This window comes from Clarias gariepinus, chromosome 26 (genome assembly GCF_024256425.1).
Source record: "Clarias gariepinus isolate MV-2021 ecotype Netherlands chromosome 26, CGAR_prim_01v2, whole genome shotgun sequence".
In the NCBI taxonomy this organism is placed as follows: Eukaryota; Metazoa; Chordata; class Actinopteri; order Siluriformes; family Clariidae; genus Clarias; species Clarias gariepinus.
Window position 1 is genome coordinate 9,599,388 of NC_071125.1, and position 27,752 is coordinate 9,627,139.

General features: G+C 37.8%; 1 protein-coding gene across 3 annotated transcripts; it reads right to left on the bottom strand.

Moving 5' to 3' along the window:
- Positions 1 to 251: 251 nt before the first annotated feature.
- On the bottom strand, positions 252 to 27,425 carry lipeb (lipase, hormone-sensitive b). Of its 3 annotated transcripts, none has more exons than XM_053488221.1 (14): positions 27,291 to 27,425; positions 11,818 to 12,050; positions 11,330 to 11,614; positions 10,305 to 10,395; positions 10,032 to 10,058; positions 6,719 to 6,864; positions 6,404 to 6,589; positions 6,176 to 6,322; positions 5,917 to 6,061; positions 5,509 to 5,736; positions 5,158 to 5,304; positions 3,619 to 3,875; positions 3,215 to 3,469; positions 252 to 2,437 (listed from the first exon to the last, which is right to left on the bottom strand). In XM_053488221.1, exons 1-14 carry the CDS (start codon positions 27,394 to 27,396, stop codon positions 2,120 to 2,122), a joined length of 2,571 nt encoding a protein of 856 aa, XP_053344196.1. In that variant the 5' UTR covers positions 27,397 to 27,425; the 3' UTR covers positions 252 to 2,119. The 3 variants fall into 3 exon arrangements, with proteins under 3 accessions (XP_053344196.1, XP_053344195.1, XP_053344194.1); XM_053488220.1 differs by having other exon boundaries at positions 27,295 to 27,385; XM_053488219.1 differs by lacking the exon at positions 10,032 to 10,058 and having other exon boundaries at positions 27,291 to 27,399.
- Between the last annotated feature and the right edge of the window lie 327 nt (positions 27,426 to 27,752).

A 27,752-nucleotide genomic window follows, 5' to 3' on the forward strand; every position in this document is an offset into this window, starting at 1 on the left:
TTAAAATAAAAAATATATAATAATAATTTTAACAGAGCCCAATTCGGTGTAAAAATCGTGACCCTAACAACCCTTTAATTACCGTAACTCTCCGGTCTTTCCTCGGCTCTTTCCACAAGCATAGGCCAGTGGGATTTGTTTCCCGATTTGTTTTCCCCGATTAGCTCTTTTTTTTTTTTGGCTCCGATGTGCAATAATATATCTCTGGATCTAAATTGGGCAGCGAGTGACCTGGCCCACAACTGCACAACATCTAGAAAAGCACGCAAACCATTGCTTTTCTACATTTCGAATAAGTTGTTAGTAACTTAATGGAATTTAAAATGTATGGATTTGTGAATGAGGACTTCCACTTAAATTTCCACTAAATAAAATTAAAGAAACCTTAATCAGCAACATGCAGGGATGTAGAAGCAATGACGGATCCAAGCACATCCTGCCAATAGCACGTTGGCGAAAAAGAGGATGACGGATACGCAGAATAATTCTGTCTAATATTATTGGATTCTAACAAATATTACCCCTTAACAAATTAAATTATTTACATACAGTACAAGTCTGCATTAATGCATTTATCTATGTTACTAGTTCAATAAAGGGTTAATTTATTTGACATCAGACTATAGGAAACTTCAACTGAAATATTCCCTTGGCTAATACTTTTATAATTTGTTCGTCCTTGAAAGTTGTTGGATTTGCTTTGATTCTGTCGTGTAACTGAGGAGAGTGAAATATAAAAGTCTGCCTGGGTCAAATGATGATTTCACAAATGACACCTGCACAGGGAGCGCAGTCATAAAGTACACATCCCTGCTTAATGACTAGTCTAACTGGTTCAAGGTCGCGGAAGGATGTTCCATAAAATACCTCCTGGGCTCAAGAAATGGGTCGGTGTGCAGGGAGTTTTAAAAGCCGACACCAAACAGAGAGGTAGTGACATCCAGCAATAAGTGGAACAAGAAAATCAAGTAAAGGAGGCTAAGAAATGGAAAAAAAAACTAAAATATTTTGTTATACAGTATTTCGTATTGTAATTTTACTAGCTATGAATGACCTCGCAGAGGATGGTTGATGCTAAGCTAAATTATAATTCTGTAAGTCAAAGCTTCCTGTGTTTAAAACCCAGCAATTCTACTATGCTGATGAGTATTTAGGACTTGTGATTGTTTATTGTATTGTAATTGAAGCAGCATTAAACTTTTCCTAATTAACAACTATAAAAATATTGAAACTAAAATTTAGTAAATGTAAAGTACTCACAATAAACATAATCCACATTTAGCAGGCACTTTTACACACATTGACTCACAATTGAGATATTACACAAGCTTGGAACTGAGAGGGTCAGGGTTAAGGCCCCGGTAGTAGGTCTCTTCTTGGTAATCTTGGGAATTGAACTTTCTTCCTTCTGAACCTTAACCCTGGAGCTATCGATACACAAATCTACTATAAAAAGGCATGTGCGTCAAACATTGATTTAGTATTGTCTTTTTTTTTCAGTAATAACACGATCATCTCAGCAGAACCGTCAGTTTCCACTTTCACACAACCACAAAGTAATTAAGACGGCATAAACCACATACACCACAAACAAAAACATTTGGTTTAACTGACTCTCGGAAGCTTGGCTATGGCATAAGCATGACGTTGAGTAATAATGTGCATAAAAAAAAAGCTGTTTTGTGAAAACATTTACGAAAAATGTCAGCTTTAGGCCTGGACAAGACAGAAAGCATTTGTTTCCATGCTGGTATTTGGATGATTCATAATCAGAATCTCAATAAAGCAATACAGTGCAGAGGCAAAGTGGCAATATTTAGTTAAAGTTGTGCATGTTTGAAAAGTGCAAGTGCACACGCACATGTAATTTAAAACACGAAAGCCAAACACTGACCCACTACTCTTAGTGTGAGACATTGTACATTAGACATCAGACTTTTTTTTCTTCTTCTTCTTCTTCTTCTTCATTTTACTTGTTCTGCTGGTACACTACACAGTGGTTCTAGGCAGTTTTCAGTCTTCATTTTTTTATTGTTGTTTTTAAAACCTTTCATGTTTTTATTTTTGTCCTTTTCCCTGAACAACATTTTATTTTGGTCGTTAGAACACCTTTTACCTTTTAAACCACACCCTCTCTTACATCCTCACCAGTTTCCATTTGAGAGAACTTGGCAGAAGCATCTGAAGCACAATGATCGGTCCTTTCCAGCTTGCGGTGTTTATTCATCTCTGGAGGCAGATCTTTCATAGTGAACACCTCCCTGATCCTCTCCATGCAGACATTAGAAGCCTCATGGGTCTCCTTAGTGAGCTGAGACAGGCTGAGGAAGCCATGTGGGAGGTCATCTACGACACACAAAGTCACAGGTTGCTGGATGTTCTGTAGTCGTCCGGCAAACGATACGGAGTCGTCTAACATGGGGTCCAGAGCGCAGGCCTGGAGGAATAGCAGAGATTGTAAAGTACATTGATAAGTCGTTGTAAGAAGCTTACTTTTATATCTATTTAGTGCTTAATATCTGTATCTGCATCTGTACAAGTAGTTTCTGACTTACAAATGAGTTTTGCAAGTCCGATTTGTTCTTAAGTCCTTCAAAGTGAGGCTTATATGCCTTTAACACGGCTGTTTCCCACTGTATTGAACTGTGAATTCTGTTTGTTGAAGATTTTCCGAAAATAAGATTAGCCTCCATCGGGACAGCTTTACAGGACAGCTATTTTCTATTACTGTGCTTGCGAACATTTCTTCCGCACCCTCAAATGCGCACACATACAATAAACCGGACTTTGAACAATTTACATTCGCTTATACACTGAAAATATTGAATATAATTATAAGTATTGGTATCTAGCGCACAGCAGTGTCTTTAAAAAAAAAAATAAAAATACAGGTGAGCTACTTCCGTGATTGAACTGGAAGTAGAATCATTCGTATCTGCGGGAATTTCGTAACTGGAATGTTCGTAAGTCGGGGACTACCTGCATTTCAGTTTTAACCTGAAGTAAATCAGAAACCTTTGAACAAAAACTTAGAGATGTAAATTGCTGCTATGTCATTATGGACTGTGAATTCTGTTCTTAAATCTCAACTACATCAATTGGGTTCATAATAAGTCTTCAAAAACACATTTAACATCCTTAAAGTTTCAGCTAAAATACCATAACAGTTGAAAACCTAAGTGGAAAACAAAAAACTGCCAACAGTATCTCTTACCACTATATGAATAGGAGGGAGTCCCTTCAGCATGTGGTCTGGAGCCAGGAGAGGTGACATGTAGGGATTTCTAAAGACAGGTGAAGAATCTACATTCATTTTGGCAGGCTGCGCTGACCGCAATGGCTCAAAGTCCCCAGGAAAGCCACGTGGGTTTTCTGAGTGTTCGTCCCCATCAGGTGGAGGCACTGCCACGGATGAGATGGACCTTGACACGGAGGGGTCTACCTCTTTGGAGAAAAGTATACTTATGTCCTTGGGGTAGAACAGAAAGTAGTGAAGGGGTGAGAGAGAGAGAGAGAGAGAGAGAGAGAGAGAGAGAGAGAGAGAGAAAGAAAGAAAGAGATAGACATAAGTTCTCACAAGTTTAAATGCAAGATAATATAATATGCTTCCTGGCATACCTTGCTTTCCAGGATTTCTGTGGTGCTTAGGAGAGGATGGTAGTGAAATGTGGGGTTGGCACTGTGGTTGGCAGTAGAGCTTGTGCTGTTTGGGCTGCTGCTGGTGAATGTCCTGGCAGTGTGGGTGACCAGACTGTCACATGTGTGGCTTTTCATAGAGTCTCCCTTCACAGAGAACCCAGAGGACGGTCCTGGAGCCAGAAGGTCAGACTGGGTAGAACTGAGAGTGCCCTCAGAAACGCTGTTCCTTATGGTCTCTAAAAAGAAAGTGGACGATAGAGAGGCGGTAGGTTTAACAATTTATACAGCTACAGTATCTGTTACTGTATGCTAAAGAAAGTCCCAGTGATGGTGAAGCTTGGTGTGGCATTGAAATAGTGTTTAAGATATGACCCATTTTGAAAATTGAGAGTTTCTGCCCAACACATCATTAAAAGAAAGTGTATAGTTAAACACTGTATCCTCAACCGTTCATTTTCTCCCTAGCCGGTGATCACTGTAACCTCATGTTCCGGTTTCTAGCTGACAGAAGTGGAATCTAGAAAGCATAAACCCACTCACCTCCAGCTTTGCGGTGTTCGCCGATCTGAGATTCTTTTCTTCCAACGTGAATGTAAAGACTAGTTACTTGAGTTTGCTTAAACAATCATAAACACATTAAAGCTTCTGATATCACACTCTTTCCCCATTCAGAAAAGCCATTGAGTTGTTTCTGCATTATTCTATATGATACAGTATATGATAATCAGAGGTACAGTTGTTCCTATTAAAGTGTGCATTGTTTTAATCAGCCGTGACTGATGCTGCGTTATTATTATTCTAAATCACAAAACCCATATTCTTACTAATACAAAAACCTTTTGTTTCCAGAGCCATTCGGCTTTCCAACACCTCACTACAATGAATTGTGGACTGGGAGATCTATGCTAGGCTAGTCTGCTATTTACATCACGGTGCTACATACAGAGCTCTCATCTGTTAGCATCAGGCTCTGCTCAGTTACTCCAAATATTGCATACTTTGAGATTTACACACGGACTAAATTTCATTTTCACTTTCATGCTGCTCATAGCAAAACTTCTTAGGTTCTAAGATATAGTGTGCAAACTACAACCTGTGTTACTGTCTTTATGGCTGCTGGATACCTGTTTCCTTCAAGATCAATAAAGTATCTGTCTGTCTGTCTATTTGTCTGTCTGTCCATCTCTATCTATCTGTCTGTCTGTCCATCCAAGTCTATCTATATATCTGTCCATCCATCTCCATCTATATATCCGTCTGTCTGTCCATCCATCTCCATCCATCCATCCGTCTGTCTGTCCATCCATCCATCTCCATCCATCCATCCATCTGTCTGTCTATTTTTCCGTCCATCCATCCATCTATCCGTCTGTCTGTCTGTGCATCCATCCTTCCATCCATCTATCTAAATGATTCATTTGTTTAGCTACCCATGTGCTTAGTCCAAAATGTAATCCTTTGTACTTATTGAAATTAATGTATTATCACAGTATAAAACACATGCACACAAACACACACCTGCACTTGCTTTGTTGTGGTCCAGGAGTGAGTGTATCCAGTTTGAGGCTCCCTGTTTGAAGCCTTTGAATAAGAGGGCAGTGTCCTTCCTTACAGTCCCCAGGGCGGTGGCTTTCTCTACCTGTTTCTCCTCCTGAGGATCCAGACCTATACACACACACACACATATATTATATCAATTCACACTGAATCATTGGAGAACGAAGCAAAGGCAGAATTTAGAGAAATTGTTATTTCTTTTAATGCAGAAACATCGAATACTAAAATTATTCCTGTTTGGACAACTTTTATACAAAACAGCGGATAAAACTAAGAACATTCAGAACTATGGTTGTTATTCCCATTACTAACCTGCATAAGCACTGAGGCATCGGGACAGGACGCTAAGGGGAAGGAGAGGATCCATAAGGCTGAGCAGACGGGAAGGTGAGGCACAGGTGGTGAGCATGAAGGCAGGGTATGCGACCATGATGCCGTCTGGCAAGCGTACTCGATGTGCCACGGCCATCATTGACACGGTAATGCACAGGTTCCCTCCTGCACTATCACCAGCCAAGCACACTCGCTCCCCTGTCCAACCTGAATATTACAAAAGAGCAAGAGGAAGAGTTAGAGCAAAAAAAGTACAGGACACTTCAAGCATCATAACTCTCCAAACGGTGTACAGAAATACTGATGGTATGCTAATTACAGAGATTACTAATAGCAATTTCACTTAGAACTAGGAAGGATGTAACGAGACAGAGGTACTAGTCTTACCCAGAAGGTCGTGGTTCTTGATAGCCCAGCAGTACGCAAAGAAACACTCTTCCAGTGCACGCGGAAATGGCGCTTCGGGGGCAAGAGAATAATCTACTGACAGGATTGGGGCATTCAGTTCCTGAGACCAACTTTTCAGGTATGGCTGTGGGTAGGAGGGCAAAAGGACCAAAAACTATTTATGATGCACATGTTATTTGTGAAAAATAACAAACATGGTGGCTGGCTCTGGCTTTGTCAGAAGAGGAAAAGAGCATACCTCGTGTGATTTAGAAGTCTGTGCAACGAATCCTCCTCCATGGTAATGTACCACCAGCCAAGGTGATGGAGGGCTCTTCTTAATCTTTAGAGAAAGCGAGATCGAGCCACCATCAGAACGGGATATTGCTAACAGCTTCTCATTGTCCTGTTGAGAAAGAAAAGAAGTGAGGGAGATAGGAAATCAGAACTGCACAAGATGTAACAAGATGTAAAGGAGGAGCGTTACCTGTCCTTCCCTCAGATCACTGGAGATGAGTCTCATCTGAACCGGGCGAGGACCGACATGAGCAACCGGAGAGGAGATCGTAACTGTATGTGTCGGATCATCCACCAAGGGTAGGTCGAAGCAGTCAGGTGGCACCGAGAGAGTACGATTCACCTTTACCTGAGTGGAGGTCATACTTGCCAAGCCCTGCAAGAGAATAACCGAAAGATTACATATTGAAAATCAAGCTGGTCCCAAACGCAGAAATGTTCCAGACTTAACACTGGCTGTAAGGTGAGTGAGGAGAAACATATCAAAAGTATATACGGCACTGACCGCCAAAACTTCGCTTTCAGTGATATTCCAGAATGTCTTCCAGAAATGAACGTCCAAGTTCTGAGTGATTCGCTCATACTCCAGGCCCCTCAACTCGGGATCAATGGCATACTTTCCAGAGGTAAATAAAGAACTAGCAGCAACACCTAAGAAAAAACAAACAAACAAACAAACAAACAAAAGGAATGAATGATATTATACCATGCATTCTGATACCCCTATAATAAAATGCACCATCAATGCCACACATACGGAATAGTACAAAGTTGAAGCAAGCCACATGGCACAGATCTAGGCAAACCCAAAACAAAAAGGGAGAATATGCAAATTTGCACCTAATAAACTGATTCAATATATTTGCAAAGAAAATATAACTAACGACAGAAGTAATCCCATTTGTTGTCCTTTATCAGAAACGCATGCTTTTTTTGTTGTTGCTTTAAAAAAAAAAGATATTTATAGGATTGACACTGTGTAGGCATTTACATTGAAGTTAAAACTGCCTAATTATGTCATATCCTATGCACCAAATGCTACAAAGCAGGCCTATACATTTAGCAGATAAAATAGGAGATATAGCCACTACATTTGGGAAAAAATAACTATATACAGTATATTAGTTGTCTATTATATATTTTTCTAAAAGACTGCTCTTATACTCCATGCTTATGCTCCTGTGCAAGAAAAAAAAATAGGTCAGACTAAATTAGACACACGGACAATTCCCCTCACTCCAACCAATTTCCAAGAGCTCTGTTTAATCTTCTGAATCAAGACACAGCTGAAATTGAAAATCCCAGTGAGACACCCGAAGCACTGAGGTCCCAAACTGTCCTAAGTGACACCCTGATCCAGATGCTTAAATCCAGTTGGGTACAATTGTTTGAGAATTAAAACAGTGTTCTCATCAATAGCCTACATCAACTAGCATACTGAGGCAAAGCATGCACACTGACTCTGGAGGAAGAAAAAAAAAAAAAGTAATCGGTTTCTCTGAGAAACCGATACTAATCAATGACCCTTTCTACCCTCATAAATTGCTTGATTGCCTTTAAACCTATACAGGTAGTGCCCAACTCATGAACCAGTTGCGTTCTGGGAGCACGTTTATAAGTCAGATTTGTTCTTTAGTCCGACAAAGAGTCTTTTACATTGTAAAGCATACCAATACACTTGACTAAATCTCTGTTTCCTTTCCACACACTGTCATCATGTGACCAAAAACTGTTACCATGCCTAAGGAAATGAATCTCACAGATGTCAAATGTAACAGTGTTGTCTCTGTGCCTTTAAATCGCGAGGGGACTCCCGGATGCCATTTTGTCTTAGAGCTGTTTTCCACTTAATTGGACTGTCAACTAGGACAGTGAATTAGGATTATTTACCATCAGGACAGCTTTACAGGGCAGCCATTTTCTATCATTGTGTTTCCGGCACATTCATTGAAACCGGGGAGGGCTGACTCATTTCTCACACACACACACACACACACACACACACACACACACACACACACACACACACACACACACACTTAACCGAACCTTAGACATTTTATACATTAACTTACACACTAAAAATGTATATATAATTGTAAATATTGGTATCTGGTGCACTGCAATAAAAAATTTATGTACATTTTTTGTACAATACAGGTAAGCTACTTCCGTGATTTGTTAGAATCTGCAGAAATTTGTAACTTAAATGTTCGTAAGTCGGGGACTACCTGTACATTTATGCAATTATTCAACTGGACAATAAAAAAATTCGCAACTTTAGTTAATATTAATATTAAACATAGGAATGAGGGAAAAAAATTCTCTCACTGGTTGCGACATGTTTGTTGGTGGCAGATATGCATCACATTTGTATATATGCCATACACATGATTTTGAATAAGCCAGTGCAGTCAACCCCAGATTAGTGATGAATGGTGATAACATACAACGAACCATTTGTTCCATTTTACTTGAAAACTGAACCTTCCATTCCTTATCAAAACGCAGTTCACTTTAGTTTACCCTATCACAATTAAATATTATTCCTATTAAGATCCAGGCTATACTGTAGCAATGGAACCTCCTCTAAAAAGTGGGGTCTATAACAACTAGTCATTGTGACAAATGACATTATAACTCTAGCAGTCTTGCAATATATTTTTGCTTTGAAAGCATATAGATAAACGGTTTAGAGACGCTCTACAGACTTAACAACAGGTAGCAGAATGGATGGTGCAATATGGTAGAAACAGGGAGAAAAGAGGGCTTAGGCAAGGCAGGAATATTACTTCTGTAAATCATGTGGGGAAATCAACATCGGGAAAGGAGATTAATAGAAACCGGCAACCCCTCTACATGATTCCAAGCAAACTGAACAACAGTAAATACATTTTGGTGGCAACTTAGCCAGTTGATTGTACCTCAAAAATAGCAAAGGTTATGGGATTTGCTGTTGTAAATTCACGAGCAATATGCCGACTCTGTTAAGAGGAAGCTTTTTTTTTGTTCTGGAGAGTAAGGTGTAATCTATCTGCCCCTTGAATCACATATTACCTTGAGAAGACTGGTCTAGTGTCTCAGGGTATATGCCTTTTGCATTTAAACTAGATAATGAATAAATAATTTAGACACATGCTATCCATTACCCTGATTATCCGATTGTTTAGAACACACCAGAATAGGTAGAAGAAATACGAGACTTTGTATTTAAAAGTTTATTTAATGAGACACCAGCATGAGATTGTGGGAATGCAACATGAGCAGCCCCATTATATTATTCACCAAACCTTTTATTAAACAAATTTGTGGTGAATACTGGGTTTTAAAAAGACAAAAGCACACTGAACTAGACTCATTGTTACTTGATGTTAACTTGACAACGCTTTTAGTCTCAGAGGCGTCTGGAATAAAAAAATTTGACTGGATCAGGTTTGATTGGGTAAGAAGTTTCATGCAGTTATTGTATATTCTAGAGAATGGTTGATGAACTAAAATTCAGCAAGATATGCATCACATATCATCGCAGTTAATAAAGCAACCATGACTGAATAGCGACTGCTTTAACTTGTTAATGCTTACTATTAGTAATTAGTTAGTAGATAAATAAGACAATGTGAAGACCCTTTCTCGAACATGAAGCAAAGAATACACACACTTCTGCTTCAGATGTTGATAACCCCAGTCTAGAACTTGTGAAGACCCGAATACGCTATTTAGAAGACAGCATCTAAGGTCAGCATGGAAACAAAGACTGAAACAAAGGTGTCTCAAACTCTCTGTTCAAGCCCACAAAAAGCCAGCGAGCATTGACTCACCATATGATGTACTAGCTCCTGTTTCCACTAGGGTGCAGGATTGAGCACAAGACACAAATGTTAGAACACCTTTCAAGACTGGGGTTGCCTTATTGTTACTGCATAGGTTATTTAAAAGATACTATTTTATATAAATATATATTTAAAGATACTATTTAAGAATATTTCTTGTGTAAGGTCAGGCCACCCACTGAAGTGCATGTAATAATCAGTCACATAAAGAGGAAAGAGGTAACTGACGGACAATGGGATTGTAATCATAAAGTTACTGACCTATGCCAGAATGATGTTTCTTGTAGTTATCTCCGAAAGCGACCAAGCCTATAGTAATACTCTGCAAGTGTGGACGGATGGCAGGAGTGAACTAAAAGACGATAAATGACAGAGAGAAAGACAGAATAAGTGAATGAACAAGACCTATAGATAAAAAGATAAAATATTTCAAGATGATTATATTAAAACATCATAAAATAATGATAATTTTAAGCAAGTTAACAAATTTGCAAACAGAACACAAAACCCCATAGTGTATGCCGGTGGGTAAATAATAAATGATATAATTGCAGAAGTAATATTTAACTGCAATCCCGAGCTGCAGTCTGATTTATAACCATCCGGCTAAGTGTACACGGATACTTAATACCGTTCCTACACTATTAACAGTGCATATCTTCATATATCATATTATACCACACACAGAAACACAGTTTACAATTATAGTCAAAAAGATTAATTACTACAACTGAGCAATATAGAAACCTATAATGATAAAGAATACTGTAGGTGCTGATGCTCATACCTACAAACTTTAAGCTTTAAGCTTCAGTACTGGCATAATGAGAAATATCAAATAAATCAAACCAGCTGTCTCCCAAAATACTTATTATTTAAAATAAGGAAAATATACAGCCTACATGCTGAAATAAAAACTGACATTCTCAGCACACCGTCACCATCGTTTATATTAGAGAATATATTCTTCCATTCTGCATCCAGTTAATCCATTTTCAAAAACTGTGATTTTTTTTCTTTTATCTTTCCGTTGGCTGATGGAATCAAGGCTGACGTTGACAAACTGACAAGTCAAAGTTCTTTTAGTTAATCATGAAGAGTCATCGTGAAGAGAAAATTCAACAAACTGAAAGCATCCTCCACATCCTGCAACCTTTCACTTTTGGTGAGTTGGTTTTAAAACAGAGAAAAGGAAATTATGACAACTATTCTAGCTTCCATCTGATTTTTTTTTTAATTGCACTCCTGATTGTTTTTGTGCCTACAAAGTATAGAAAGGCACACACCTGGAAGCCGACACAGCGGCCATAAAAACAGCCCTTGTGCATGGAGGCGTACTCCCGAAGAAAGAGTTGGCTGAGACCGTTCTCGTCTTGGAAGAAGAGGTTGCCGTGACTGTTGTCATGGAGCAGCCTCTGAGCGAGGTAGACCAGAGCCCTTAGCTGGCACAGAGCACAGCTGTAAGCTTCCATATCTGCGGCTTGATGGGCTGCACGGAAAAAGATGCTCCGTCTGTGGGATGTGATGTAACGTGCCTTGTGGATGATGTGAAGAAGACAGCAGCGTACCACCTGTACGGGAAACGAAAGCAGAAATCCAAGGCTTAACTTAAGTATTACTCAACCCATTACAAGAAATAAATAAGCCATATTGCGGTCAAGATCACATTTGGTAGAAATATGCTGAACCAAATCTTTACCTAGAGTATGATTATTAACTATACATTGACCGAGTCATTTATTTGAATCATGCACACACACACACACATACACACCTTCACTAGTGAGCGGTATCCATTAGCAGGAATGTGAGGGACAAAGTCGAAGTGATGGTAGATGGCAGTAAAGCCACAGATGACCGGCTCGAGGCTGCGAGCATGCTTCTGAATGGTCAACATGGCTTCAACCAGCCTGTGTGGAGCATCTCCCGGTTGGGTGCCAGCAAAGAAAGTGGCGTTCTCCTCACACACTTCATACAGGGCTGCAAACACGGCAGTAGTATCCATCACTGGAATAGAGGGAAAGAAAAGCATTCAGAATAAAGGGCATGGTTAGAATTTTTATTTATAATGTCATTGACAATTACTGATAACAGTTAGCTCCAACTGAGAAATCTGATTGGACGAGAAGCATTTCATGACATCATGAGAGACTATGATGGTAATTTTGTGTTTACTGGCAGGAACACTGATTTGTGCTTTTTTAACGTCTATTCCTGATTCGATCCCGCTTTGCTGTTCTGGGAAGGCAAGATTTTTTTCATGCTGATGAATGATTAAGGAAACTTGGCCTCTTTGTCATCTCATATTTATACCGCAGTGAAACAGGAAGTCAGGGAAGACGGCTTAAAAGTTGCCAAAAACCGAGGTGTGTAATGGTAGATAAACATGAAAGAGCCTGAACATGCTTTAGGTAGATTTTGTTCACATGGAGGTAATAATTATAAATTTTTTTACCCTCATTTCAATTAAAGATTTGAATCTCTCATAATGATTTAGGTTACTAACAAACTATTAAAAAAATAATAATAATAATTATCTTGGAGCTGACCGCATGTGGAGGGTTGAAGAACTATGTACAATGCCATGCATGCAAAATGAATTAATTAAACAAACAAATAAACAAACAAACACAACATGTGTTACCATTCCAATTATTTATAACCTTGTGTGCCCATTGAGCTAAAAACCGGCTCAACACACACACACACACACACACTCACGTATGAGAAATATGTAGCAGTAATAGGATGCATTAAGAGCAAAAATGGTTTAAAATATCATCTCATCTACTGTAAACGTATAATAAACCTGTAAAGTTGGCGTGTCTATACTGTACATTGAAGATATTTGCGGGAAAAAACAATTTGGGGACACACAAGATGAGTAATAGAGTACATCAAGATGGTTTTTGGAATTTTTATCTGTCTGTCGGTTTGTGCATGCATCGTGTAAAAACTACTGGACGAATTTAAATGGGGTGTATTTCACAGGTGTATTTGGCCAAGCTTAAGGAGAAATATAGGCTTTGTTTCGTCGCAAGATATGCTACTTTGAAATTTAAATGGAAAACATCCTTATATAATAAAAAAATAAAAAATTAAATCCGACCTTGAAAAAAAAAAATCATTATTGTATCTCAAAACTCAACAGAAGGCGTTGGACATTTTTTTTAAAATGTGCTTATGAGTGCCCACACAAATAAGTCCACACATATAAGTCACACATCTACTGTAGTTATGTAATAAAGGCATATGACGAGTATATCAGGTGATGAAGGCTTTGGGCCTGAGAAAGGCCAAATTACTAAACAAAACCTCTCTTTCAGTAAGGATTACTAAGATCTGTTGCCGTTTTGTATTGTTTTAACACCCCAAAAAACTGCAATAGTTAAATAGGTAACTTTCTACAGTAATTTTCTCACTGTGATAATTATTAATAATTATAGGCTTAGCTTTGCTTTGTATAATAATTACAAAGTAATTCTATACAATATACAGTCTATGAAAAAAAGTATTGCAAAAGCTAGGCAATTTCTGCTACACACACACACACACACACACACACACACATGATTCAGTAACATGTACCTGCAGAGCCACTTGTTTATGCATAGCACTCTTATGATCCCACCACAGGATCTCAATAGCCCATTGTCTTGGCCATTCCAACACTGATCTCTTTCTTCTTTAGTCAGTCAGATTTGCTATTTGATTGTGTGGTGTGCTTGGGATCAGAGCCTTGTTTTACATGACCCAGTTTCAACCCAGTTTAAGCTGCTGCACAGATGGCGTCACGCTCGGCTCAGGTATACTGTATTCTGTTTTAAAGTCGGGTTTATCGTTGTCTCAATACAGGCCTTAGAAGCACACATCGTCACTCTTTCACCAGCATGATAGTTGAAAAGAGGTGCTTATGATAAGGGATAGGATTAACCAGGGATTGCCCAAAATGATGTCACTATACCTAAGTGCCAGTTCAATTTGTATTGCGATTCTTCAAAGTATCACGATTTTATAAATATACTGGTTCTATTATTATTTGTTTTTTAGATTTTATTATGCTAAATAAATAACTTGCTTATATATAAATGAAAAATATAAATTAAAAATAGAGTGCCGATATATGTATTATCACACATAAGAATCTCGATACATCACTGAATTGATGATATGCTATGTTTGGTTTCCATCAAACATAATGCTCTACATAATAACCAAACATCATTTCGGTCTCATCTGTTTAAAAGACGTCACTCCAGAACTCTTGTGATTTGCTTGGATTCTATTTTGCAAACCTAAATCCACAAATCATAGTGATTTTAGAGAAAAGGGGCTTTTATTTCCCCTCTTTGCATGTAAGCTATACTAGCTCGGCCTTTTTCTGTCATGAACATAAAAGTTTTACACATTTATAGAGAGGCCTATAGGTCACAAGATGTAGCTCCCAAGTTTTTCTTAAAGTATACAGTCTTATTCAAAAGTTTAGGCACCCCTTCATAAATGACAGATTTTGGTGATTTTTTTTAATTGAAAAGATGTTAACACACTCTTGGAAATGGAAAAAATGCACAATATTTTCAGCAAACATTAATGCCTAATTACTTCTTATACCATAAATTGAACAAAAATAAAAAAAACTACTATGGCATTTGCAAACGTTTGGGCACCCTAAGAGTCACAGAGTCTCAGATTCTTTTTACAAGGTTTCAGACCTTAATCAGCTCATTAGATCAGATGCATGGCAACAGCTGTCATTAGTAAATGCCAATTTCTTTAGCTTTAAAAAGCTTTACAAATACTTTGACTCTTCAAACCTTGTGCACACACTTGCGGATACTCAACAACCATGAGTTTCTTTAAGCACCTGTGAAAGACTCAGTTGCAGCTTCCACAGTGGGAAATGTAATTAAGAGATGGCAGTTCAGGGGAACTGTGGAGATGAGATCTGAAAGACCAAGCAAACTTTTAGAGAGAACTGCTCATATGCTGGTCAGAAAGACAAATCAAAACCCCCATTTGACTGCAAAAAACCTGCAGTGGTGGTGCACTGTTCCACAAGACCTTCATGGAAGAGTGAGCAGAAGAAAACCTAACCTGCATCCTCATCATAAAATCATCAGAAGTATTCAACAGAACATCTACAGACGCCTGATGCGTTTTGGAAACAAGTGCTGTGGACTGATGAAGTTAAAATGGTACTCTTTGGCCAAAAACAGTAACGGGTGTTTGGAGAAAAAAATTAAAAGAACACCTTGCCAACTTTTAGGCATGGGGGTGGATCTATCATTCTTTTGGGGTTGTGCTGCAGCCAGTGGAACAGTAAACATTGCACAGGTGGAGGGAAGAATGGATTCCACTAAATACCAGCAATTTCTAGAAGCAAACATCACACCATCTGTAAAAGAGCTAAAGCTGAAAAGAGAATGGCTTCTACAAGAGGACAATGATCCTAAACATACCTCAAAATCCACTATGGAATACCTGAAAAGACGCAAGCTGAAGATTTTGGGATGGCCATCGCAGTCCCCTGATTTAAACATCATTGAAAATTTGCGGGTAGATCTTAAAAGAGTTGTGCATGACGACCAAAGAATATTACAGAACAGTAGAAGCCTTTTGCAAGGAAGAATGGTAAAAAAATCCCAAGTACAAGAATTGAAAGACTTTTAGCTGGCTATAAAAAGCGTTTGCAAGCTGTGAGCTGTAAATCTACCAGAGTAAAGGTTTTACTAAGTACTGATTATGCAGGGTGGCCAAACTTTTGCACAGTGCCACAATAATGTTTTAATTTTTTATCTTTGTTCGATTTATGACATAAAAGTAACTATGCATCAATGTTTGCGGAAAAATATTGTGCATATTAAGACTTGTGTTAACTTCTTTTCAATAAAATTTTTTTTTTTTTTTTTTTTTTAATCTACTTTATTTATCAAGGGATGCCCAAACTTTTGCATAAGACTATATAAGCATCAAGCAGTCTGATCGCGTAATAAGTTTGCATGGAAATGCATGCTCAGTTTGATTCCAATCTGGCTTTCCATGAATTGGGATACCTTCAACCTTGCCCTGTTGAGGTTGTCTGTAATGTCACTGACCTCTGTTTTGGGATTTCACAGTTCTCAGAATATTTCTGTCTGAACATTCAACTGATGTTTTTCCCTGGACAACCTGTTCCACTCTATAGTCTCATTAATAATTTGATCTCAAACCCAAATGTATGAACTAAGTGACTGGCATTGCTGTTTCAATACATTTGATGAGGAATGTATATTGTTTACATGCTGAAGGGAAAAACTGCAGTAAGAGCTAAACAATGTAGAACAACACACTAACTAAAACAATGGCAAAGACAGGAAATACCACATGGAAAGAGGTCAGCGCTGTCTTTTAGTTTATTAACCCTGTCCCTGCCACGTTACTAGTGACGGGTCGTTCATGAATGAGTCGTTCTTTTTGAACAAATCTTTAACGTGACTCAGAAGAACAAGTAGTCTGTACAGGAAACAGAAATGAGTTCCCTTTAAGTCTTTTCGGTCCAAATCGTTCGTTCTTTTGTCAGACGCTATGCGGTGCAATAGATTTAAAAGAACGAACGATTCGGACCAGAAGATAAGAGAGATGAGCTGCTCATTCTGTTTATCATAGTATGTCCATTGTAATATTTTTATTACTGGAACTATAGCCAAAATTTGTGTATGTAGACGTGTTGGGGGTCTGTTTACTGAAAATTAAACATTTTATTCTATTTCTGATCAAAAGAACGAAATGAACTAAATGATTTAAAAAAAAAAAAAGATTTTTCCTCGACTCGATTCTTGTTTCAATTCGACTGTGGCTTGCATACAAATTTAAAACACGGACCAGCCCCCACTTACCTGATGATGCTGGTCAACCCCTGCTCTTTACCAGGTTCTCCTTCCAGCAAAAAGCTATAACTGAACCCACAAGTTCAGTCATGGCAGACATAAAGACGGTAGCCGTCTGATCTACTGAGTCGCGGTGCATCTTTACACAGATTGAAGACCCAGCTCTTCTTTAAGAACTTATCCCGCCCTGACTTGACCTGTAAAGTGCTTTTTGGACCTCATCAAGTATCTCATCCTTTACATTTAATCCCACCCCCAGCCACTTCTCCCTTATCATATGACAGCAACCAACTGGGGAGGATGAGGGCTAGCATGTGCTTCCTCAGACACGCATGAAGCCAGCCAACTGCACCTTTTTAAACAACTCCTCATGCTGCATCACATGACGGTGTACTATGACCACGGAGGAATCTTCTTTTTTTCATAATCATGTGCTCACAGACAGTACAGGATGACAGAATGGTAAGCTTACGGGTATGAGTTTCGCTTAACATCTACTTAGTGACATCACAATGTTTGTCCGTCATGGTCCCACCCACTTCTGGATGGCGAAAGGGATGTTACATACCGGATGCCTTAAACAACACTTAGTAATTGCTTTTAATTCATCAAGAATGACCTCTGATCTGACTGTGTAATACTGTTCACATCTATTGCAAGCTACGTGGTTAACTTTCACAAAAAGAGGCCACTTTGAATGAAATAGAAGAGCAAATCTTACTCATCGTGTATACCACCTCATCCTGTGTACAAGTTCGTAGGGGCCTGGAGCCTGTGTCAGGAGAATTGGAGCATGAGTCAGGGTACACCCTGGACAGGGTGCACACACACACACTACAGGCGATTTGGGATCAGTCTAATCTGCAAGACTTTGCACCATGGGAGGAAACCAGAGTACCTGGAGGAAACCCACCAAGCACGGGAAGAACATTCCAACTCCATGCACACAGAGGCAAGAATGGCCCTACTAAGCCAGTGCGCCACCCCAAAGCAAATCTGCTTTTATTGAAAAAAAATAATAATAATGTAGATTGAGTGGCTACGTATGAAACTTAGTCATAATCGGTTTGTCTGTTTAGACGAGTCACATTTAGCCTACTCATGTCTACACACTAGTTGTCACGGTAACGGTAACAAAAGCTAAACTGGTGGCGTAAGTCAGACTGTATACTTTCCAGTGTTCCGCAAACAAAAACTGAAGACATTCTCTCCTGACGTTTTTTTTTTTTGTCCTCGTCATAAATATCTGATGTCGAGAGGGATATACAAAATCAAAAATCAGACGTTCACTGCCTATCTGATCACAGTCTAATTTATTTCTTTAAACCTTCAAGATGGGATATCATGAACTTTTTTTTTTCCACAGATAAATGGATAGTCAGTCAGACTGAAACCTTATAAATATAATACACCTGGGGCTTAAAGCGTAATATAAATTAATATAAATTGCTTTGTGGGCTGCAGCATAAGAGGTTCAGACTAGGTGCTAAAGGACTCGTCTACACTGATATCACTGGACAAACATGGCGCTGCATGGTGAAGTCCATGCTGAAGAGAAAACACATTTCATTTCATTGTAATACCGACTGCAAGAATACCAAGCGCATTTCTGCAGATTTCATGTAATATCTTTCATGTCCAAACAAACAAACAAATACAGTTTTTTCCGTTTGGACTTTTTCTCCTTTCTCAGGGTCACCTCATTGGATCATTTAATCAAGTTTTTACATCAGATGCCCTTCCTACCGCAAACCACCCATTTCTCCGGGCTTGGGACTGACACTGATGATACCCTGCATCTCAGTAGCTCGATATTCTCACATGCATTTCTTAAAAAAAACTAAACACACTTTCCCCTTGATTTCATGCATCACTCATTAAAGTGACACAACCTCACAGCAAGTGTGTGTGTGTGTGTGTATAAAGATATTAAGATGCATTCGTTTGTGCCATTGTGGCTGTTCCGTTAGAAAACTCATTTCTTGCTACTTATTTAAGCTTTAAAAAACAAACAATGGGGATCAGCTTTCAGACCAGAAATACGTCTTCTAGACCGACCCACTTAACAGAAAAATAAACAATAGATGCTTTAAATTGTGTTTACATCCTGTTCAGATGGACCTCTATTCAGCAAAACTATAATGAAAAATGTGTACATGGGTATGTAGAGCAGATGAAAAGTGTATATAAGGATGTATTTATTAAATTAATATATATATATATATATATATATATATATATATATATATATATATATATATATATATATATATATATATATATATATATATACACACACACACACACACACACACATAAATACACACAGTATACACATACACATATATGTAAAAAGAATATAATATAATTATACTATATTAATTTAATAATGGGTGTGGGGAAAAAATGGGTGTGTTAAATGCACTGAAGTTAGAAATTACATAATAATAATAATAATAATAATAATGTGATATAGTAGGTGGTTATAAGCAGAAATTGTAAACTTGGTTTGCTTCTATCCTTTATACCTTTTACATTAAACATGTACATGCACAAAATATACATACATTCGAACATATAAATATATGAACTTCTCAATTAAAATGTTTTTAAACCTGTTAAAACAAACTTAAAATTAAACTAATTAATTAATAGAATCCCTCAGCACTAGTTAATGCCAGACTGTACATATACACTGCTCTCACTAAACCCAACACCCTGTATCAAACATTTTCAAATTCAAGACAAAACACTAAACTTAAAGACTGCTAAGAAACAGGAAAGTGTTAAATGGAAGACCAGTTAAGCTGTGCGCTAAGAAAGGAAATTCATCAATCCGGCAACCCTACCCAATGTCCTGGAACAAGTCAGGCATGTCCTTCTGTTTTGCAAGAAGCCATAAAGATGCACTTGGCTTTAACAGAGCAAAGCTACAGTGGTTTATGTATCATAGAGATTGCACAAATATAGCTGGATAGAAGCCAGAGTTTTACCCTCACCAGAAAAACTGTGTGAAAGGAGACGAGGGGAAAAACAGGAGGCTTTGATTAGACCATCTGTCTCACTGTCTCTCTCTCAGTCTCTGGATATCTCTCATTCTCCCTTAGGATATCCACACCCTGACCTTTCCTTCATTGTCTTTTTTTTTCTATCCTTAGTCACCAGTGTTCTGTTTTCCTCTTCCTTCCACACACACACAAAGTGCTCTTGCATTCTAGATCTTGTCTTGTTACCCATTTAAATCCCGACATGATCGCATAGTGCCACTGAGGTTATTTGTCCTGTACGACGGCCAAATGAACTCTATCCCAAATCCTGAACAGCCACAGCAACCTCTATCCTACACCTACTGTAATAAGTACCCCAATTACGTCTGACCTTTACTCGAAAACAGCGCTTTGGTTTGACTTATACTGTATGTAAGTAAGTATGTAAGTATGTAAGTATGTAAGTATTTGATCTACAGTGCACCGTTACAATTTGCACACAACTCGACCACAGTCATTCTCTGTAATAAATACATTAGCCGTTTCCTGCCTGCTTTAGTGCTTAAAGATCAACATTTTTATTTACATTCACACACACACACACACACACACACGTCTGACGGTTTTTATGAGTGTAGCCATTCTGCAATCCTGCGTACTGTCTGCTTAACTACCAGAGCAAACACTACTGTGTCAGACATGTTTTTTTCTGTAGTCACAACTGGAATGACAGGACAGGCCAGCCAGGATATGCTGCTTTAAGCCACTGAGAAAAGGAACGACCCTTTTAAAAAAAGAGCAAATGCCATACAAAATATGCTGAGCCTCCAAAAACTTCGAAACATCTTGTTGTGACAGTGCTAAAAAAATGATGCTTTGATTTATTTTTTACAAGCAAGTGGCCGATTCATTAATGTTTAACAAGAGTCGGCTAAACAAAATCAGCAACTAGAATACTAAAAAAAAAAAAAAACATCAACAAACATAAGGTAAAATAATATACCATTTAATTAAAAATAACCTACAGTGAAGCACAGTTTTGATTTAGTACGTTGCTATAAGGACTGCATTGGGACTGTCTGAAATCATCATGATATATCTTTTTATACCTGCATACGAAATACCATTTATTTATGTCATATGGACAGTTTGACAGCAAAACTTTGATTTTCACTCATTTGGGCGAATTATTATTCTCTGGCACATAAGGTGGTCTATATTAAAACGTTTCATTTATAAACTGCTATATAACCTCATTTTAGAAGCTTTGAACAACCACAATTTAGCACAACACAATATCGTCTGCATTTTTTTATCAAAAGCCAACACCACCTGACAAGCCAATGGCAGCGATTCCTTCGGTCACATGATTAGTAAACGAAACACCAACCTGTGCAATGCAGTGGCCAACACGAGTGAACTTAATGCTTTTCATTTTTTTGTTGTTGTTTTTTTCCGGAGAACCCAAGAAAAAGGACATTTACACTGTTACTTCAATTGCAGTTACCCCGGCATTAATGGAGTACAGGTAGATATTAAGTCTGTAACGTTTTTGGCTTGGATGTTGCGTGAACACTATGGCATATACGAATAAAGCTGGTAAAGTAAGTTTGTAGTGCAACCTTCTGTTTTATCTCCTAATTAATAAGGTATATTATATTTTCCCCTTCTTTTACCCCTATCACTATCCCTGGTTTGGTGCATTTGCAAGCAATTATACACTCATGATAATATTTTCAATTTAAAATAAAGCAGATATATAACACTAATTACTCTAGATGCATGAACTTTGTGTGTGAGACACATGAGATACACTTGCTGTGTGTGGGAAGCTGTTGAACTACTACTATACTCACTACTATTGCTCTAAATTGGGATTTTTAAACTATTTTGAAATCTCATGGTGTATGTGGTACTGGTGTTTGTGTAGTCCGTCAATGCACAAACAGATGTTAAACAATGTATAACTACTATTATCAATGGACAATGCTGTTAACTATTTTTTTTGGTGTTTAAAAATTAATCCTCAACCAACATGTTACTGATACTGAATTGCATATTTAAATTCCCACAAACACAACTGCAGCCTGATTTATCCATTGTGACAAAACTGTGAGAAGTGGAGCTTTTTATTAAAAAAATAAATCACACACACAAAAAAAATTACAATTTACACCTAAAATTTGTACTTTTAAACATCCTTATGACGGCACAAACATGTTGCCATGCACAAAATATATCGGTGTGCAATACGTCTTGGTTTATTTTGTGGAAAGAAAAAAAAAGGATTTTCTTAAAACTGCAGAAGTGTTTCTCTCATGTTGCTGCCAAACTGTTCACATCGCGAATGAGTCGAAACAAAAATAACTGTAAAAGAGGGCAGGATTGGTCATTCCTTAGGGAGAGTTTCGGATAATGTTTGTGCGTTCCTGCCGGGAAATGCGACACACATATCTGGGTGAAAGTAGCTGGTATACAACTGGAGAAGATGAACGGGTCAGTGTTTCTTTGACCCAAAAAAAAAAAGAAATATATATTTATATATATGCATTCTGCTGTGTGTTCTTTCAAAAGAACTATAAACTATAGTATAGTGTGCTAATAAGTGTGGGTGAAGAAAGAAGACAGTGAACCAGGTTGAAGTACTGTATTGTTATTCCTAATTAATTCCATTTATTTACTTATTCATCTTCAGTAACTGCTTTATCGGTGTTGGGGTGGCTCTGGGGCAGTTTAGAGAAACAATTAAACAATGGTATGTTCTTTTGAAGGTGGGAGGAAAGTGAGGGAACCTGGAGAAAACCCATGGACATTTACCTATCCCATACAGAACCAAGCTGAGGATTGATGATGATGATGATGATGATGGGACCCTGGAGCTACGGTGTTACACTACATGCTGGGGCTGCACTTAATCAACATTGGGTCTGTAGTAAAAGATAAGCCTCTAGCAATAACATTTTTACAGGGAGCTTGGGACATTGCATTGGCAATTTATTATTTTTCCCCTGTGATTTCTAAACTTTTCCCATCCAAATGTTGAACACTACTATAGCTGTATCAGCATAATATAGCACATACCAAATTCATCACCTGCTTTATCAGTTAGACTTGCCGGTACCTAGGGCTCAACTTAATTATTTCTATGTTTACAGTGTAGCAGGTGTATCGTGAAGCCGGTTTCAATGAAACACAAAGTTTTTACTGGAATTAAGGCCGATGTGAATTCTCAGTGTGCCAGGCCTAGAAAGCGTACATCATTATGACACAAAGCAGTTACATTTTAGAAAGAGGCTGAGACCGATGAAAGCTCAACCTTGTTTATTTTCTTGATTTGTTAATATTGTGAGTGTACACAAATTAATGTAGACCATTTATAGATTCTAATGACGGACAGTCGACCCCCGTTTGTCAGATTTTAACTAATAATTGTTCATGGAAACCCTGGTAATTTCACGGAAAAATGCAAATATCCTCCGCAATTTTTTACGCCTTTTTTGCCATTTATTATTGTATTTTATTATTTTTATTACAGTAATTTTTTTGCAAGTATATTGTTCAAGTAATAACAATATAATTTAGCAATTTTACAACAAATATTAACAAATTCTCCTAATAATTTTAAAAGTAAATAGAAATGTAGTGTATTAAGCTGAGTATGAAATTAAATTAAAGTGTTTTGGGAGCATATTTAGAGTTTAAGCTATAAAAATTTTACTTTAAAAGGGATGTATTGACTACATCCAACATTTGCGATTTTTAACAATTCCTGGGTTCTCTAGGAATTTCGGGGTCGACTGTATTACTTTACATGTACAATTAAAAATAATGGGAGCATTTTAAGTTCTTTTCTCTGTCACCAGGAAAAAATGGAAGTGACCTCACTAGCGGGTTTGTAGACACCAGAAAGTTAATGAATTAACCCGAGTCTTGTCTTAAAACAGTTTAACTTCATACATAATGTATGTTTTATCAACAAAAAAAAAGCAAATCCTGCAGCAGCAGGAACAAAAAAAATTTATCTTTCCATTATAATGGCTTGCCTTGATGTAAAATATATATTTTTATATATTGTGATTCGACCATTTCACAGTAATGTAGCTGAATTTAAGGATTAACATAAGAGATCCACCTTTAGTAACAGGTTTAGTAAGAAATAAACCATGACTGGTATTCAAACACACCTACTGCACAGAAGCTGATTATTTTCCAAAAACAGCATGTGCCATTTGTTCATCTGGGATCACCGAAATGTTTTTTTTTAAACACATTTATAGACGTTTTGCTTACTTAGTAGAAGTCAAAGCCTACTGTATATTTAAAACCAGTCATGAAAGAACTTTCATCAAAAAAAACACATCTGCTACAGTTACGTCATCTAAAATAACACTTGTGTGGAACAAAAGAGTCAACTCTCTACAAAGTGCACTAGCTTTGCAGTATTTTCTGAAGTGTAAATGAAATATAAAAGAAATGAATAAATTTACATATAAGCAGAGCTTTATATCAGCTTTTCATAGTCTGACACAGTAGACACGTCCATTACACTTACGTCTACATATTGTTTTCACCAGATCAACAATCACAAGCATTTATGTATCACCCGCCTATGCCTTTTTTAAAATCCATTTAAAGACGTACACTTCCACTCAAAAGTTGGGGATCACTTGCAAATGTCTTTGTTTTTTTCTTTATTTTACAGCAATACTGGGGATTTCAAAACTATGAAATAACACACGGCATTAAGTAATTATGTAACAACAACAACAGTCAGGTGTTATTTTAAGACACAAAGGTCAGCTGTTCTGAAATAATTTAATCGAACTACATTAGAACAATGGAACAGTATTGTCAAGTGCATTTGCAAAACCCATCAAGCACCATGATGAAACTGGCTCTCATGAAGAACTTCCCAGAAAAACAAGACCGAAACTTACAGTACCTACAGTATGCTGCTTCATTTAGAGTAACCAGCCTCAAAAATCACCAGTTAACAAACAGCACCTCAGATTAGAGCCATTATGAAGTCTTTACAGAGTATAAGTAGCAGACACATCTTAACATCAACTGTTCAAAGGAGATTATTGTATATTTTGGACGCCTTTAGCATTACATTACAACCTAGAAAGGAATAAACACCAGGAACGACCTTGAAGTTAAAAAGTGTATAAATCATCTTCTAATGATTTAATTATTTATTCACTTAAACTTTGTATTAGAGATGAGATTGTGAATAATAATTCTTTTGTGTGCCAATTCATGTGTTGCCACACTGACTTCAAAATCATTTTTTTTTTTTTAATGATTTTTACATTTATAATAGAGATGCACCAGTTGACCAGCTGCTGACTGGAAACGGCTGTTTTTCAGCTTGATCAGCCATGAATGATTAATCTTCAACATGAATGATTCTGTGTTGAGTGCAAGAGCATCCGAATGGTGTAACAGAACCCCCCACACAAGCACCCCCACCCCAACTCGGTGCGTGAATTAGTCACAAAATCAACCCAATACACATTTCTACATTTTTAGTCTTAAAACACGTAAAAACTCACAAAAAAAGTCCTTAATTGGCTCAACACACGCCCAAGACTTTGAAGGCATTTGAGGCAGTAAAACACTGCTGTTTCTTTAGAATCCTACAGGTGGTGCACGCTGTGTATTTCAACATTAAACTCTTGTATTTAAAGTTATTATGTATTGTTTAAATGCTGAACTTGGTTTTTAAGAGAGAAAATTATTGTTATAAGGAATGGGTACATTTAATTACATTTTTAATTAAGTTGTAAAGCTGTTGAACTTTCAATTTTATGAACTTTCAATTTTATTAAACTATTTTTAAAGGTATATGATCTTAAAATTGTAACTAAATCCGAAAAATGTAATACTGAATATTGGGATATATATAAAACCGTAAAACCTACAGAATCGCAATATTAATCGAATTAGCACCTAGGTGATAAGACTTTTTTGTGGAAATCAACGGTAAGATGAAATAGTAAGACAGAAAAAGAGTTTTCTGCAATAAAAGAAAAATTGCACTAAAAAATTGATAAATTTAAATGTAGAAATTTACAGATTTAGAAGTTACACTCACTCATTGTCTATATCGCTTTATCCTGTATTCAGGGTTTTCCCATGAGACTTAGGGAATAAGGAACCCCAGGAAAGGGTGCCAATCCAACACATGGAACACACACTCACACGCTCATTTACACACTACGGGCAATTTAGGAACGCCAGTTAGCCTAATCTGCATGTCTTTGGACTGTGGGAGGAAACCGGAGTACCCAGAGGAAACCCACCAAGCACTGGGAGAACGTGCAAACTCCATGCACACAGACCCAAGGCGGGAATCAAACCCGGACCCTGGAGGTGCAAGGCGACAGTGCTAACCACTAAGCCACCGTGCAGAACAGGTTGTGCAGAATGTGCAATATAAAAGGGTGTAAAATGATAAAGATACGGCAGGTAGTTATGACAGCAGCAGTATGAGTCAACAACAGTACCAGCAGTATGAGTATGAAATAAAGTGGTGCGCGTGTGTGTTTGTGTGTCAGCAGCAGTGTTTAAGTGTAAACAAGAACCAGAAATGTATGACTGGCTTTTGCCAAAAACCATGCACATTTCAAAACAATATTTTATAAATAATATTGAATATTAAATATTTTAGGTCTGCTTCATTTTTATTTTGTATGTTTACACCCTGTCCCCCCTCCACAAAAATAAAAACAACAGCAACATTTTATCTCATATACAGACAAAAACCTCTTAGCCTACAGATCATACAAATCCCAATGAACAGAAACAATGACAGACCTGGAAAACTAATCAAAACCCAGTGACTGATGTGACAAAGTAGTTCAGTTTTATACATAATTAATCTCTCTCTCACGCACACACATTACGTCTGAATGACGTCAAATGGTTTCCCAACGGGGCTGACGTCACGACCCTGTGGTGGTGTAGGATTACTGAAATATTTCTTAAGACTGTATTTGATCACCACGTGACCTGGGCTGCTAATTACACAACCTTCAAAGCTACACTGCCTGAAAAGAACGCGGTGTTCACGAGAGAAATAAAAAACCGACACTTTTGATCTTCCTGTTTAGCAAAGTGACGTCACAGAGAAACGCATCCTGGAAACGCATGTCTTCTGATTTGCAATGAAAATCCCAAAGCAGAACCCGAACCTGACCACGCCCTCTCTCTCTCGCGCTCTCTTTTTGTATACACATACATATGAATTAAATCAGTTATTTTAATGCCCTTCCTCTGAGGGACGTGAAGTCTGTTACTGCTACTCTGACACTTCCACCGGCTTCACCCTGCATTTAATATCACACACAGCGTTCAAACAAACATAAGGTAAAAAAAAAAGCCGCACGTACCTACAGGTCCGTCTTTATGTTTGGATACATGCTTCCCATTCGCAGGCTTTTCATGAACGCCGTTTCCAGCCTTCTTTCTCGACGCCATCTTTCTGAAGTGAATCATCGCCGCCCCTCTCTGTTCCTGCTCGCTCATACCTGTCATAAAGTCCCGCACAATTCCAGCCAATCACAAACCAGCGCCGATCAATCGAACCTATCATATTCATCGTTTTCATATAATGCCCCGCCTACTGATGTCCCTGTGTTGCCTATGGTTACACGCATAACGCTGAGAAAACGAGCCCTGAGGCGAAGCGCGATGGAGAGCTCCATGTGTGACTGTACTAGCGAGAGTAGTCTATTTTAAGGCTATTTTGAAAGTAAAATGCTACGGCAGTATATATTTTTTTTGTTTTTTTTTTATTCCCGTTAAGTAAATATAATAAATACATTTGAGGGAAAATGTTCTTATTCGGTCTC